This window comes from Pyxicephalus adspersus, chromosome 1 (assembly GCF_032062135.1).
Source record: "Pyxicephalus adspersus chromosome 1, UCB_Pads_2.0, whole genome shotgun sequence".
NCBI lineage: Eukaryota > Metazoa > Chordata > Amphibia > Anura > Pyxicephalidae > Pyxicephalus > Pyxicephalus adspersus.
Window position 1 is genome coordinate 37,779,768 of NC_092858.1, and position 18,271 is coordinate 37,798,038.

Genomic DNA, 18,271 nt, shown 5'->3' on the forward strand with positions numbered 1-18,271 from the left:
CGGCAGTCAACAATTATAGTGTGTGACAGCAACTAAAAAGTCTGGCAGCAGGCCACGCTAAGTGTCTTTGGCTGTTGTCATCATTGCTACAACGTAGGAGCATGTCATCTATCTATCTATCTATCTATCTACTATCTATCTATCTATCTATCTACTATCTATCTATCTATCTATCTATTTATCTATCTATCTATCTACTATCTATCTATCTATCTATCTATCTATCTATCTATCTATCTATCTATCTACTATCTATCTATCTATCTATTTACTATCTATTTATCCATTATCTATCTATTTATCTATCTATCTATCAATCTATCTATCTATCTATGGTATATACTGCAATATGTACCTTCTTAGAATTAGAAATAAATAAATATATCCACACAATATGCACAGATTGGTCTAATGCAAGCACTGCAAAATAGTTATGCCCTGCTAGCAACAATATGGCTATGTGATGGTCATAATATAATATCTGATCTTTGGCTGTCCCTTGTTGTATGGTGGTTTGTGTCACATTCACTTGAGGACTTACCTCCATGTGCCACATTCACCTACTGGCTTAATAAGGGAAGTTTGTGCAGGGTTTTGCTCATAGTGGATTTGTCAATGTCTAATGGTCTGTTGTTAATGATGGGAAAGTTGCCCATCTGTGGCCATCCTGTAGGGAAGCACTGGCTTAAAAAACAAACCAGCCAGTTAAAGTTTGTGATGCTCGTTGCTACTAGAATTTGTATAGTTTACAATACTTTTTAGGGTTAACCCGATACTTGTTTTCTGAGATAAAATTTCCATAAGACTTTATTTGCAGAATACATAAACTAAATGTTCACAAATATAGGCTCAGGCTATACAAGAACAGCTTCTATCTGTTGGCCTAAAGTTCTTCCGTAGAAGGTCTCAGAAGACTTGGCATGTATAACCAAACGAATATGTGTGCTGAACTGCCGCTATACAGCATACCTGTAGACACCAAGTGGATTCAAAGTAAGAGCTGGAGTTCAGGTTAAAAAAGTAAAATTAATGTTTTTTTTACTGTACATAGTTACAAACATAATGTCATCTAGTTAGGGTTTATATCTACTTACAGTTTTAAAAGCAATTAATTATTTCTGCTGAGAATTTGAATTGAATCATTGATTTTTGGTAATCACTATTCTTATTAATGCTTAAGAAAAGTAGATATTTGTTCTAAGCTGTGATATCATATATCTATATAAATTTTATTATTCTGTTTCTTTAAGAAGAATTTTATATTCTTCCTATACTGGACAAACTAACAGATCTGGTGTAATATACATTTAATTCCATTCCCACAAAAAATTAGAAATGTTGCTGTTTTTTTTTTTGGCTCATCCCTGAAAACCTATAAAATAAGTATTGTCAATCAAAGCCTTGGTACACATCCTTTAATTTCTTAAAAGCAAATTGGAAAGGGACAATTGGATATCTATGGTTTATGTCATGTCTGTTTAACCTTGTTACTCTTAAAAAGCCCCCTGACCAGTAATCCCATTTCAGAAATGTATGTTATTTGAAAATGGTTTTCCAGAGACGAACATACTGTGAACACAGATACAGCTGCTGCCCGCAGAGGAATGGAGTCCACTGGGATCGTCATTGCTTGATGGCAATGAGCAAATATTTGGAGCCCAAATTTTGCTTTGTGCTTTGGATAGAGATAAGGGATAACTGACATCAACATGCCTGCTTTCTCCCGTGTATGTTTGATTTGTGGAGATCGCCCTTATGTAGCTGTTGCACTAAGTTAAGTGTGTAAGGAACAAAAGATCAGTTTAGGATGCTGCTGAATAGATTAACAAGATTTCCATAATTAGGAGCCTACAGGAACAATAGTATCCTCCCCTCCCCATGTTCTGTCTGTCCTTTGTCTTCAGTGGTGGATAATGGACGAGCAGTCAGGGTGGGAATCCAAGTTGCCATTTGGTCACTGAACAGGCATTTTCTCACACTGCCCAAAAAGGCATCGAAACATCTGTCCTATTCCAAAAATGCATTCACGTTTTGTAAAGAACGTGAAACTCTGTGTCCACCTGTCAAGCTGCTGTTCTGTTTTATTTCATCTTTCCACCTCATTTGTCTGTAAAATACCACTAATGACTATAAACACAGCAGATCTAAAATAGAAACCACGGTTCTTCTGGTTGACAGTTGTGTGATTTCACTTCCTTGCAAATCTACAAATATCGTGATAAAGAATCTGCCCTGTAGATCTACATGATATTGTAACTTTCTATAGTCAGTACACTATCCAAACTACATGATGGAGTTCCTTTGGATGTCTTCTTCTTCAGACTGTGTGCTTTGTTTGGAATCTTACTTCTGGTCTGTAGATGGAACAGATTGGCTAAAGCCAACTCAAGTGAAAAGGTTCTACAGAGAAAACATGAAGGAAAAATTAATTTTTAAGTATAGATGAATGCTTTCCCACAAGAAAAAGAATGTTTGATGTGCACCAAACTGCTTTGTTCCTTTCTCCAATGGGGACACCGGTGACAAATGTCTAAGAGGAGAATACTCTCAGGTTGTAGAGATTTCTGTACACTTCCTGTTGCTTCTCGGCCAGACCAAATAATTGCTTTCATCATTTTGATATCCTGTGTTGCATTTGCAATGGAATCACTTTGCAGCCAACCTTTATCTACATGCATACAGTCTTAGTGGCATTATGTCGCTCAAGAGTGGGTTTGGTAAAATATATTGACTTTCACAAAGTTTGAGGACTCGTGCCTCTGTCTCTCATAATATATCTTTCTGACAACCATTGCCTCTGTATCTACGCCTGGTACTGGAACATTCTTTACTAATAAACACTTGGTGTTCATTACCTGAAGTGTGTGGGGTGATACCAATATACATTTTTTCTCCTAAGATATTTCTTTTCTGTTTCATGTCTTCAGCTGCCTTTCCAGTATCACTTCATACATGTCCTGCTGAAGCCACTCTAATAAATCTGGAGCTATTTATCAAGTTATTGGGTGTTTTACTGCACCCATAATTTAATCCTGCCCTATGCATGGTAGAGTTAAGTATCAGAATAATATACTGAACTCAGGAAATAGGATAAAACCTTTGGCCTTTATCTGTAGTTTATTGTAAGATACTTTGTTAACACCTGTAAAATGAAAAGATTATATATCATATTATTTATTGTATAGTGTCATGACACCTGTTAATGCAATGTATGGCATGACACTGCAGAAATATGATGCACTGCATTACAATACAAACCTAATTGCACCCCAATTCATATATACGTGCACATGTCTGGATAATTAAAGTAAATCTGTGTTATTCTTTTGGTAAGTGAGCACATTATGTGACTTGCTTTGTTTTACTTAAACGCAAAACTAAACCTAAATGGTAAAACATTGCAAGAAGGCAGGTTCTTTAACGAAGAACAGGGGATTTCTCTTCTGAAATAAAATAAACTTATCTGCCGGTTCGCAATTTTTATCTAAGCTCACCTTTGCTTCACAGCTGGCATCCTCATCCTCTTCTGAGATCAGGATTTTTGACCATTCTGTAAGCCAGGCTTTAATGAAGTACCTCTTGATATGCACACCGGAGTTCATTCCTTCCCAGCAACCAGCTATGCAGCTCAGTGTACAATATAGAAAAGTTTGTAATTAGGCAGGTAAGTATTTAATTGTCGTTCTGATTTAATCACTATCTGATTCACAAATCAGAATCTCTTCTTTATTTCCAAACCATAATCATTACAGTTGGAATTGGATGGTATTGAATTAGTAACTCACATTAGAAGCCACATACACAGTACATATTTCATACACTGTTGACGTTCAGTTCGGCTGGGGAAAAAAAGTTGATGGAGAGAAGTAGTCACATGGAAAGAATGCGAATAGCACTTCAGAAAGTTAGGAAATAATTTCTTTCCTGTGATGGGTAATATAAGTGCTAGAGGAGATAGAAGGCAAATTGAAATTGATGTTGGAGTAGAATTGCTGATAATAGTGGCCAGATACGGAGAGTGAGGAGATGTGGTTTAAGGTGCAGAAGGTCAGCACATGTAGAGAGGATGTGGAATCTTTCCTCCCGCTCTTACCGATTGATTCCTTATATCAGATCTCTTCTATATCTCAGCCCACAGCTCCGTCTATAAACTCACCTGAGCTTAGCTGGTTATAGGCTCTCTAAATCCAGATAAGATTGTAAATATTCCTTGTAAATCTCTGTGTAATATGTTGGTGGCTATGGAAATAAATAACCCAGATCTGCAAAGCAAAATCCATATTTTATTTACAATTACACCTTAACGCTATGTAAAGATATTGGAAGACACCAGTCAGAAATAATACTAATATAGAGTAATAGCAAAAAGTCTGCAGAGCACCACAACACATATTAGTGCAATGTCATATTGCCAAAATGGTGTAAGTCTTCTTTTTCTGCGTGCTTTGCCAGCCTACTTATGCGCAAGGGATGCTTTAATGAAATGCACATCAAGATGCCAAAGTGAATGTGGAGCCATAAATTTTTTGATCGACATCACTGTCACTTCCAAGTACCTGAACATGAAGCCTTCTAATTATTTCATTGGGAACTCAGATCAGATCTCAGATCTTCATATGAGCAGGCATTTTCAGATATGTAGTATCACCCATCAGTATGGGTATACAAACGTATAAAACTTAAATTGCTTATGTAATGGGCATTAAAAAAACAAAACCACTGAAATAGAAAAACATTCAGAAACAAGATAGAAAACAGTATTATCCTTTATTACAGAAATTGCAAATAGGGGCATGGTCAAAGGTTGTTTATTACGTGAACTGAGGAAGAGAAGTGCAGATCACTTGTTGGCTGGTTGTAAGTGGAGCCTTTTGTGCAGATAAATGACTTTTCTTTTCCTTCTACTTGTCTGCAAGAACAGAAATGTACTGACAATTTTCTAGAGTACAGTCAATAGAGACTTTTGCTTTTTAGTCTTGCTGAAAGCTCCTTTCATCTTGAACTCATAAAACCTCTTTTGTTTGAGGGAAAAAAATGATTTGTAATTTCAAAATTAAAGTCCAACCCAAAGATTAAAGGTGGATTGTGTCCACATGACATTTCTGTTATTAGTGGCAAATATTGCCAAGCCATAAGAAATCCTCATACCTCTTCATCCAACAAGGAGAAGAAAATTCACCCCAAAGCCACCAATGATTTTATAATTGTATGTCTTTGCACAAATTGTGTATCAGTAAAGTATTTCTACCAGGCCTTCTATAACTAGAAGTAGCTGGAAATCCTAACTAATAGAGTTTGAATGTCACAAAGAATGAAAGGACAGGGGTCATCTGCTGCAGAACACCACAAGGAACAGTAATGCACTTCTATGCATTGTATCAGAAAAAGTGCCGCATGTCCATTTTTTGGACATTTTGGTGTGTTGTCAAGCTCATTCAATACTTTAATGCATTGCACATTACCCTGTGAAGAAATATCTGGTGATATATGCACAGTCAGAAAACTTTGCAGATGTGTTGATATTTTATTTAAAAACTTACTACAAGTCTACTAACTTTCTGAGATCTACAGAGGGCTATGCCTGCAACCTGGATCTAGAATTATGTAGAACATAAGTACATTTGTAGGCACAGTGACTTAGCTATCGGTCAACCAACAGCCAAAGATAAGAGAAGTGAAGCTAGAACCCTGCACCTCCTTGATTTTAAATGCAAAATTGTCATGGTAAACCTAATTGTGTATTTATGTGGAGGGGTAAAGATAAACTTACTGCTATACCCTTGATTCCTTATGCCAATTTTTAAGGCTAAAAGTCATCTTCCTGCAATAACTTCAATTTAAAAAAAATGTAACATTAATAAATAATAAGTAATTTTTTAGTGGCATTTAAGGCCTGGTAGTCACTTACACTATATTCTCTAGGGAGGGAAGTTCTCAACAAAAAATTGTTAGGTACACTTCCGTTGTATAATGTTCATGAGATCTCATGTGTAATTAAGGTCTGTAGTATGGGATACAATTAGTTGTGAACAATAAAGGGAGCACTAATTTTTTTTCTACCCTAGGCCATCTGCTTTTCATTCACACACACATGGAGAATGGTTATAAGTCGTTGTAATAAAAAAGTAAGATTTTACAGCTATAGCAGTACTGAAATCATTTGACAGCTTGCATGTTTCAAATAAAGCTGTAAAATCAATGAGAAATATTTAAGTCACAATTTGGACCTGATTAATTCTTTCATACTATACAAGTAATGCGTTTGAGAGTAATTTATTTTATTTATGACACCAAACTGATTTAACTTGGCTTATATTTGACTGTATTATATATTAATTATATGACAGTAATACCCCACAAAGATATTACTATTATTATTATAGATATGGTATATGTAGAGAATTGGGACTTCTGGTAATGGAAGCACTGTCTATACCCCATTTAAAAGAAATCTAAAGGACTTTATTGGCTGTTTGTACGTTTTTGTGTGTATGTAGGATTTTTTTTCTATTCTGTTAATAGCAAGTAAATCCATCTTTATTGTTAGGAGAATATGTATCTATAAGTATCAACTTCAAAAGAAATAATCATAATTGGTTCTGTATATATAAAGATTAGACAACATAATTAAATTACTCTACTGAACAAATTTTTGTATGTAAAATGATCACATTAGGTCACCCCATTGTGGATTCAAGAAGACAGCGACTTTTTAATGTCAGTAAAGTTTCCAAGATGGTTATCAAAAGTTGTTTAGGTCTTATAAAAATCTTCAATAAGCCCCAGGTTATACTTCAAGAAATTCGCAAAGAAAAAAATCGTCTGGGATAAGTCCCTCTGTGATTTGCAGGCTGTATTTTAACATGCAGTTAAAAGCCTTTTTGATTTTTTAAGTTAAACTACAAATTTTACAGCAAAACCACATCATTGTAATGAAATGTGAAATGTCATCAGATGTGGAGATCCTCCTTGTGTGATCCTATTCATTTAGGCTTCCAAAACATCCTCCAGACCCCAGTGCATAAAAGCATGATATATATTATGAAAGCCTATCAACATCAAGACACAATCGTCACTATTGGGTACTGCAATTACAATGGGCATGTGATGTATGTCACTTTGTGGTGCTCCAGTTGCATCCATAAGACAATTTAGGAAGCCAGTTGTTTGAAACCAAGATCTATTCACATGAGGTTATGTTCAGGAAATCCTAGCATAGTCAGGCTAGTCAGGGCTTCTTCAGAAATTGCTATGGGTTCCTAAACTATTGGAGACTGACCCCTCCTATTGGTGCCTGTGAAACTTTTGGCCAACATCACAGGGCATAGTCAGTGGCATGCCACCAATGGTCTTTTCAGATGTGGCATTTTCTCATTGACCACCAACGCAAGAAGTTGTTCCTCCACTGACTACTAAAATTATGATAAATTCTAAAAGTTATTTTGTGATTCCAACTTGAGGTTATGTTTTATTTAAGACCATTAAGTGTTAAAATGATCCACCAGGAGTGTCAAATACTGTAGGCATGCCATAATCTTTATTCTTTTACTGATAATCATGACATCCCGTCAGCTCGGTCAACCCATCCTGAAATTTTATACAGCTCTAAGACTATGTATACAAGTCAGAGGATTCTCATCCAATTCAAATGAACAGGCTCATTTAGGGCAAGAATCTGATATGTGTACAGAGGTCCTCTGACATCATTCATGGTTCCGTCCTGACCGATCCATGAGTGGCAAACAACCGCAATACAAGCACAACCATCCTAGTTCTCTGACCTACCTACCCTAAACAACACAGCAGGCTCCTTGCCTGCTATTAGACCATGAAGAAGCAGCAATAGAGTTTATCTCTCTGTTCTGTCTTGTCAGTACATATGCATACACCTGACTGATCCCAAGTTCTGCCTCTTCTTCTTTCAGTGTTGCTATACAGGGGATTGCAAATGTCTAAAATAAAGTTGGGGTACCTAATCTGGTTGCTTTTAAACATATTTAATGATTTTATAATCAATATCTAACTGCATTGCTTGATATTTTTTTTTAAACATTTGCCTTATGCTTAGCTTTAAATTAATGTCTTGCAGACTAGCGTTTACCCTAAATGTATTCAAAATCTCAATGCAAGTTGTTAATTGTGTCGAAAAAGCACCAAAAACATTTGTGACATAAAATGTAACCAATTTAAATCTCCCCATTGTAATCAATTAGCACATATCTTTTATCCTGTTAGACGTGACCGGTAAGCGTTTCCCTTGTTAATCCTCCCCCTGTGTTTTGCAGTGAGGCCTAAGTTTTACTAAAACTTCTCTTGTTTTGTGCTGTCCTGGTGTTGGCACTATTGAGGCCGCTTTATAAAAAGATTTAACTCTGCATTAAATCATCACGCATTTCGAGAGGAAGTTTCAATAGGCAAACCTTTCCTCATTTTCATGAAAAAGGATCCATACGGATAAAACTCTTTGCCATCACTAATGACCGTTTACCTATCCATGGCACTTTTAATAATAGCAAGTAAACGGTGGTCCGTGCTGGATAAAGCCTCGCCGCGCTCTTGCTTAAATCCTCTTGTGTAGGTTTGATATCCAAAATGGAATCTGTGATGCTGCATAAGTCAATTAAAGCATTAGGTAATCTAATTGTGCTGTAGCCACAAAGTAGCTTAAAAGCTGCACTGCCAGTGAATAGTACACGGGCACTTCCCCATCCCCCTTTAGTTTGGCTATCCCCTATGGTCTTTAGAAAAAAAAATGGGCAATGGAGAAAATACACAGAAGGACAACAATAGGTCCGGAGGGACTTGCTCATGCAGATGTTGAGAAAACCAGCCTAGCCAGAGGGCAAGAAATACTTTGTGTGCAAGGAGAGAGCTATATGCCTGTAATATAATCAACAAAGTGATGGAGGGGGGGTTCTGTCCAGCGCTGTTGAAATTTTGGAATTTGTTTTGCCCTCAGCAAGGCTCTCAATCTTGTCTCTGTTCATTAGTTGCTTGGGGAAACTGATCAGCAGAAAAATTGTGCAATTAAACTTACTTATCCTGCAGACATTGATGTGTGATTAACATTCTTCATGCTGCTTTGATTACTTGCTTTGTTCAGTGTGTATGAATTGGAAAGCAACATTCTGTTCTGCATAGGATATTTGTAAGAAACATTTCTTGGGAAACAATAAACTCGATCCTCAAATCTTGTACTACAATTCTTAGAAATGTTTGTTCCCTGTTAGGAAACAGAAACACGAACTGAAAAAAAAACACAAAAAAGTCCCAGATTAGTCAACTTTCACACATTAGTTATCGTGTTGTATGTGAGTTTTATAATGAATTATTATAAAGGTATTTCGGGTGAAAGAAGACATAAGTCCATCAAGATTAGAGCTTTTTTAAATCAGGCGTATTGTGTACCTTGGCTGTAGCTGACTTATCTATACAGACAAGACCTTTCCATGTCCTTTGGTTTCCCGTTAGTAGACTGAGGTCTTCCTATGTCTACAAGTCCACTCATCTGGCACCAATGTTCTTTCTACTTTTGGTGTCACATGGACACACCTGATTGACCCTCCCACCAGATGAATTTATTGATCAAACAAATGAGCTGTAATGCAGTATTCAAGCCTTTATTGGAGATGCTCTCTCCACCACTGTTCTCCTGTAAACCAAATAGTATATTGAAAGCCTAGAAATTCTGTGACACTGTGATAAAAAAATCCCACCTTTGATATTTATCACAAGAACAGGATTTGGCAGATTTTCCTCACCTCCTGTCTTTAAAAGTTACAACTATGAGGTCCATTTCAGACTTGTGGTTGACAGCAGCATTGTACTGCGGGCTCAACCACGCTCCTACCCACTTAACCACTTTATGATATGCCCTTGCATAGAAATTGGGGTGCAGCATGGTTCCTGGAAGTGATATTTTGCTTACAGCTGTGCAGTTACTTTTCTTCTTCTGGAGGAAAGACCACACAGCACCACATATGCAAGGGCAACACGTGAAACACATTAACCTGTGATGTGGTTTGCCATTCCTGGCACATAGCAGCAGTTTTCTATGCCTAGGAAAGTGCCTAACTATGTGGTTTGCAGTGCAAGTGTGAACGAGCTGAAAAGTTTGGATTTCCCTTTCTATGCTGGTAACAGTGGTCACGAAAACAGTGTGAATCTGCAAAACAAAGACATGTATATATTTGTATTGATGACCTTTTTAAAAAATATCATATTAAATACAATATTATAATTCCTATACTATGATTAGCACAGAGGGGGCACCTCCTGTAGTTCAGTTTTGGGGGGTCTTAGATATAGTTCCAGTAAAAGACTGTATTGAAGCACACTACAGTTTAAAGAGTAACATACAAAACTTGTGATATTATGACATATGATTATTCATCATCTTTTTCCTACAGTCATGATGCTTGCAGATGTAATGGTATGACAATATGTATACATGTATCAAAAGCAAACATATGCTCTAATCCTTAGATGTTTCAGTTGTACAGAAGTATTAACTTCTTTATTTTCTCCCCCTCAGATTTGTGGTTTGCAGCTGACGCCAAAGTATATATGATTTAGAAGCAGATCGTTTACCTCAGGAAATGCACTTCAGCCAGAAAAAATAAATATTGATTTAATGGGTAAGCATGTTTCCCTATACCATTAGGACATGTTAATTATGCATTTAGCAGAGATATGTTATGGAAATATGTTCAGATGTTCCTCAAAGAGTTCTAAAAATGGCTTAAAGTTTCTAACTTATTTGTAACTGCAGTTAGGTTATTTGGCTTCCTCCAAATTGACATTAAACTGTGTTAATGACATATGACTATGGTATGGACATTAGATTGTGAGCCCCTTAGAGGGGCAGCTAGTGACATGAAAATGGACGCTGTGTAATATGTTGGCGCTATATAAATACTGAATAATAATAAGTGAGTAAATAGGTTTCTTAATGCTTTTATTTAGCATTTCACCAGAATCTAAAACATCATTTACAGTTAGTATACTGGTATAGACAAAACTTCTTTTTTTTCCATTTCTATTTAGTAGGCAAGAATTAAAACTTTGGCCAAGTTTTTTGCTGATTCTAGAATTAGGATGGTGGAGCAATGGACTTCAAGTTTGGTGGAACAGCTCTCTGCTGACCAGTGGAGAGCCAACAGGGTTGCTGGGATAGTCAGTGTTGCCTGTTAAATCTTGATATACCCTTCTATTGCTGACAAACTGGACTAATTTCTATTGTGTTATACTCCCATTCTTTTACTGTATACACATTTTTATTGTTGTCATACTACATAAATTATTACATCTGTAAGATTAAGATTATATTAGGATGCTATGTTAAAATCTCCAAAGCAAGAATCCATCTTGATTGCGTTTTTTTTTTTTTGTTACAGCTCTCCTGAAGATGCACTGGACACCAGAGCATGCCCAGCCCCTGAACCAGTGGCCAGAGCAGCACCTTGATGTGTCCTCAACTACTTCATCTCCAGCCCACAAATCTGATTTGTACCAAAGTAGTCGGCAGAGGTTAAACTATGCTTGGGCAAACGATGATATATCTGCACTGACTGCATCTAACCTGTTAAAAAGATATGCAGAGAAGTATTCGGGTGTCTTGGACTCCCCTTATGAGCGAGGCCCACTAAGTAGTTATACAGATGGAGCCTTTGGCCCTGTTAATGGACAGAAGGGGGACATTGAACCTTGGCAGATGCCACATGGGGCTGAAAGTACATATACTGTAAATCCCCTGCATGAAACTTTGGCTGGTTCCAAATCAGGAAATGGACATATCGGGTTGGGAAGCCCAACCATAGCACCCGGTAACCTCCCCGATCCACTTTATCCTGGTAGTACATGTGGAGCGCCCAATGCAGGTGGGCTTGTGGCACCACAAGATTATACCTCAAGTTACAGTGGCACGTACCTTTCATCTGGATATTGTAATCAAACCCCTGCAGCACTTCCACCAACCCACCCATCATCTCTACATAGCTCAGGACTTCAGCCAACCCATGCATCACCAGCTTTGGTCCATGGATACAGCTCTTCAGGCACAATATACAATTATAGCTCAAGCAGCTACCCTTCTCAACCAGGATATGGTGGAATGCATCCTACACATCCTTCTGGTTACCTGCCTTCAGGTATTGCTGCACCTACTCCGCTGCCACCACACACAACATCATCAAGACCTCCTGTGGTCTCTGGGTACACATACCAAAGTTCTAACTTAGCACCGATTTCTGTTACTCCTTTGAGCACAGAACCACCTGGTTCCCTAAAAAGGAAAGCATTTGACATGACAACGGCAGAGGAAAGTGAAGGCAGGTATAGAAAATACAGCTATGAGCAACCAAAGACTACCTCAGAGTCGTCATTTCAGATGACTGATGGTGTTCCAAATGAATGCAGAGGAAATGGCTTTAGTCGCAATGGAGAAACTCCACAGGTGCCCTTTAAGCCAGGAAAACGCCCAGCAGAAGAAGATGTTGGAAAATATAGTGCTCAACCAATAAAGGCCATGATCTCACCTACTTACAATGAAGAATCAGCTCTGAGACCTCCGGAAGCATTTGGAAAGTTCACACCACCTGTCGTTAACGGTGAGCGAAGAAGTAGTGATCAAGGACATGTATTTGCACAAAGAATGCAGATTTCAGGGATGAAACCACCAGTATTTTGTAGTTCATCTGAGGATCAGTTAAAAAATGTGGATCCACATATTCTAGAAATTGTCAATAATGAAATTGTTGACTGTGGCCCTTCAGTGCAGTGGACCGATATTGCTGGCCACGTATCAGTAAAAGCTGCAATTGAAGAAGAATTGGTATGGCCCATTTTAAGACCTGGTGCTTACACTGGAGCTAGTAGACCTCCAAAAAGTATTTTATTATTCGGTCCTTCAGGTTCAGGGAAAACTCTGTTAAGCAGGTGTATTGCAACCCAGCTAGGGTCCACATTTTTGAAACTCAGCAGTGCCACACTTGTTTCAAAGTGGAAGAACAAAAGTGAAAAGATTTTGCAGACTGTGTTTTTCATGGCCAGCTGTCATCAACCAGCTGTAGTTTTTATTAGTGAAATAGATCTTTTACTCTCTGCTCATATGAGTGAGGATAATTCCCACCTGATTAATCTCAAGTCCCAACTGCTTTCCTTTTTGGATAACATATCTACCTCATCTGATGACAGCATCATCTTCATTGGCACATCTCAAAGACCGGATGACATCGACAAAGGTGCTCACCACAGGTTTGCCAGGCGGTTTTACGTAGCACCCCCAGATAATCTTGCGAGAAGGCAAATCCTGCACCACACTTTGGCCCAACAAAACTATTGCCTTAGTGAAAGGGAAATGGCCCTACTTGTCCAGCACACTGAGGGCTATTCAGGAAATGAGCTAATTCAATTATGCCAACAAGCTGGAGCCAATCATCTTCATGGGATTTCAGGCCAACTTCAACCTACATCATACAAAGACTTTGAGGGTGCATTCTGTAAACAACGAGCCGGTACCTCTCAAAAACAGTTAGACATATATGTGGAGTGGAATAAAATGTACGGCTCAAGACACTAACTGTGGAATGAAACTAAATGTGTTGACACTACACTGGCCTTTTTTTTTTTTTTTTTTTTTTTTTCAAAGGTGGGTGCGTGTGTTGAGTCTTCAGCTTGAGTGGAAACCTTAATTGTTTTTTTCTTTCCCGTTAATCCTAAATGTGATGATTGGATGTCAAGGTAATGGCATCTATTTAGTGTGCATATGTATATAGGTACATATATGCATACGTATTTGTATAGATCTAACAGCTCCATTGAATGTTTCACAGAAAACAAAACCTGTACATTTTATTTGTTTCTTATTTGAATCACATTATCAAATTTAAAGGAAAAGTAGCTCTTCACTGTACTCAGGATATCCACTATTTATTGCCAAAGATTGGCAGTGCCACAGTAGTTTGGTTAGTGGGAATTTCTGGTATCCTGCAGGTGTCACATAATCTCAAGGATTTGTTTCCATTATCTGTGATCAACTGCTTTATTAAATCCTAAACAACAAAAAAAAGCCCTTTATGGCACTTTGGGGATCCCAGTTTACTCTTGACCCATATTAGGTGGCCAGAAACAGCAATGGGATGCATATACAATGCTTAAGAAGGGGTGGAAATGAAAACTACACCACTAGCTAAGATTAGAAACCATTTGTAATTTTTTTTTTTACTTTTTTATGTGTTCATGTTTATTTCTAAATACTCAGGAAAATTACTTCCAAAATGAATGTTTTTGAGACTCAACATTTTCAACAATTCAGCTGAATTAGAGATCATATAAGTACTTGAAGTTATTGCCAGGATTGAATGTATTGCCAATCTCTTTCACACCAATTATCAGGAACAGTTTTGCTCATAAAGGTTTTTATCCTGTTCTTATTTTTTATTGTTAATATTATTTTATGACATTTGTTACTGTAGTGTTGGAGTAATGTGTTTATAGCACGGGAGGTTGGAACACATAGTCAGTACCACTTTTTGGATTCTATAATATAGTATTTACTGTGTTTGAGAGTTCTGTTAGAACTTTATAGGCGTTTTTACTTATGTGAAGAATGTTTACAGCTGTGATATACATTTCTTGGGTTACTGGAAACAGAGCAATACCTCACTATTGCCCAAACAAATACCTCACGATTGTCTACTAAATGTTTTTGCCCTGTATAAATGGAAATTCATATAAAGTAAGAATTAATCTACATCCAAAGTACAAATAAAGGTGTAGTTACCAGGGTCACATGTTCTAAAATCAATGTGCACCAGTCATAGTGGTGACCCATGTGTGGGCTTACCTACCGTTCATATAGGAAGCATAAAGACAATAATGCTGCACTTTGATGGCCATAGTTTAAAGAGGTTCTCCATTTCAGATAGACAGCTGCTAACATAGTCAGTGGGGGTCCATGCAGTGTTCTGCAGTGACTGCCTGGGCCTGCCTTGTAACCAGTTGCTTTATGTCTGACTAATTACTGAAAAAGATGCAAAAACATAAACTAATATATTCATGTGAAAGGCATTTCCAGTTTTAGAGCAGCTGGCTACTTGCAGGATCATAAAGTCATCCCATTTTAAATTGAGGAAACTTTTTAAGATCTCTAAAGATCTCAAACTATAAGGTTCTTTAGGAGAAGAGCTTTTATACTCACCTCTAGAACAGCTGGTGTGTCTTACCTCCTTTATAATGCATCCTTTCGGATATCTTTGTCCCCTTCTGCTCACCATGGCTATGTCCTCCCACCCCTATGGCACTGCTGAGACTTGTAGTGTTATAGGGGGTCAGGTATCTGACACTCCCGGAAGTGCTGAATGCCAAAGACACTGACAGGGAGGATAGGTAGGACACATTAGCCACTAGGGAGGTGAGGGTAACATTTCTTTCTTTCAATTCTTTATAGACATCATGCTTTCTGTAAGCAATAGGGGGATGCAGAAATCTGAAAAAAACACATCCACGAGGTAAGGTAGCTAAAAAACAATATTCATATGAGAACCTCTCTAATCATTTAATGCCTCTTTGTATCAAACCATAAATTAAACTTGAAGTTTTATCTCATTATAGATAGGTGCATCCTTTAATTTATTTATCATATGTTGCAATGCATTCATTTGCTAGAACAATGTTAAAAAGCAGCATTTTTTATATGACCAAAGAACTCTTTTAGTATATATATGAAGAATGTAAAATACCAAAGTGTTTAGTCCGATAGGGATAGATTGCTGTTCACTCCTACACTGAATGCCAAATCACAGTCCTATACATCCATTTTTTTCTATCCACAGTGTTCACCTGCCTGTAAGAAATGTTTACTGATCACTGGTGGTCTTGTTTGTCTGTCTGTGTATGCTTCATTTTCATGTGAAAATGTGTTCTCTTTAAACCAAAGTTTGTTAGTGAATAATATTTTGAGACATTGTAATAGAAGAGTTCTATTAGTTTTATAGTACATATTTAATTGTTTGCCTTCAACATTATGTCTGTAATACAGTTTCAAGACAAAAACGATTAAAATTATACTTTGTTTTAATTTTGATTTACACCAAAGAAGCTCATATTTTCATCTTGTACAGTACAACATTTGGTTTTCAATGTAATGTGTATATAAAACAAAAATGAATGATTTGGATAAAAAATGAGTGCAGTATAATATAATTGGGATGATGACTTCTTGGAAAGCCATGGACAATAGTCATAGCCTTTTTATTGGGTGGTTGGTGACCCATTCATCATTCTGTTTCTTGGCACAGAATCCCTGAATAAACCTTGGCTCTAAAATTAAAAGTTCTGGTTTAAAAAAAATCAATTTCAATTGTATTCTAATGATACCCTGCCTATTATTCTAATGGTTTGATGATTTAGAGACATAAAACGTTTTTTCCAGGATCACAAGTATTGTGTATTATTTAACATAATACTAAGTCAATAGTGACTTAAAAGGGATCCTTTCTCCTTTTCAATACTGTGGTATTATAATAATGTTATAAATAACTACATAAAAGACAGATTACTTTTATTTCTTGCTGCTTGCTTCATTGCAGAGAACTGGTCAGCTACTGGGTAACTACCACTTTCAAAAATGTCAGTGTCTGTGCTCTTCTTCAGCTTTCCCTGATTCCTACCTGTTATGGCACACCTTTACTCTGACAGTGATATAAGGTCAGGCAGAGGAACAATTAGGTGCTGTGGGGACCACAAAAATGAACACTCCTGGAATTGTTTGCAGAACTGATCCACCCTACAAAGCAATTTAAGATGTATCCAGCCCCGATTACAATAGCAATCTACCTTCAGGACCATAATTTGGGCACCTAAATGTCTGCACATCTAATAGGTTTAATTGTAGGACACATTGGTTATATTGAAAACCCTAAACAAATCTGTCATTAGAATTATAGACACATTTATATTCAGAGTTTTCCTTAAATCTTGTACTTTCAGACTATCCTGAACTGTATGCCATCAGTGAAAACCACACAACACTTAATTCAGTGGTTAACCCTGGATAAACCAAAAGGATTATAAATCCATTACAGACAGGTCTTTGTCTTAATTAATGCCTCTTCCGGCTCTGCTTAATTACGCGATGGTAAAACTGCTGTAAGATTTAAACTTAGGCTGCCTGTGGGTAAATGAGTTGGAGTTTCCACTTCTATGATCACCCCAGCCAACCAGTTAGTTATGTCTTTTCTTTGGGGATTATGGTATAACAAACTGTTCTTCTTCACAAAATATCCTGCTTGTATTTTGGTTTTATAGCATCATTACCGTCTCAGTGACTGCCACTAAAGGAATGTACAGACAGTCTTAAGTCTTAATAATGTCTCATTGATCTCAGTACAGACATTGTGTTTTCTCACAGCAGAGATAGCTATTTTGGTTAATCATTAAATGCTGCAGATGTTAGAAAAAGATTTTGGAGAGCCTTAGATGAAACACGTAACTGAAGCACAGTAATCCTTTTACATGCCCTGGAAAAGTTTTAATACATTCAAATATTACTACATCATTAATAATTGATTAAAATGTGATCATAATAGTGACTTTTTGTATGGAAAGCATACTTAAATCATATAGTGCCAGTATGGATTTTATTCTTGTTTGGGTTCCTGAACCTAAAAGGGTGGTTCTAATCATCACCAAGCCTTCTAATCATCATCCACAAATGCTTTGATTCCAATTAATTAAAGTGTGTGTTGAACATTTGATAATGGGGATGCTCAACTAATGAATGGTTATACCATGCAACATCAGCTACCTTAAATGTATTTTGTGTGTGTATTAAGCTGCTTGCCTGAAGTTCACTTCGGCCTTCCTTTTTCTTCCCCATTGTTCTCTTCCATTGCTGGAATAAAAGAAAACTCTCTGAAAGCTCAGTTGCTGGAATCCTAGCTGACACAACAATTTTCTGTGATTGTCTAAGTGTTTCTTTATTATAAATGGAGAGACTGGGAATCAAAAATAAAAAGAACATATGCTCCTGAATGGTAAAAGTACAGGTTTGCTATAAGTATTTTATTGCTATGCATACCAAGTTATATGGCAATACAATAGAATAAAATACCAAGAGAGAACGGTAACATCTCTGTTGAAAAAGTATTAATAAATGCATGGATGATGATCTGCACTTTTGACTCCCATATGTTATCTTCATATCACTCCACATATATTGATATCTAATCTAACATATTATTCAGTGAATATGCTGGAGCATAATATGCCA

At 37.0% G+C, this 18,271-nt stretch overlaps 1 protein-coding gene across 1 annotated transcript in view; it reads left to right on the forward strand.

Annotated features, from left to right (window-relative positions):
- The window catches only part of FIGNL2 (fidgetin like 2), a 55,429-nt gene extending 39,345 nt beyond the window's left edge, over window positions 1-16,084 (forward strand). The window contains exons 2-3 of the mRNA XM_072406929.1: window positions 10,535-10,637; window positions 11,397-16,084. Of these exons, the coding sequence (XP_072263030.1) occupies window positions 10,634-10,637; window positions 11,397-13,579 (2,187 nt within the window). The 5' untranslated portion in view covers window positions 10,535-10,633 and the 3' untranslated portion in view covers window positions 13,580-16,084. The remainder of the gene's footprint in view (window positions 1-10,534; window positions 10,638-11,396) is intronic.
- The last annotated feature ends 2,187 nt before the right edge of the window (window positions 16,085-18,271 follow it).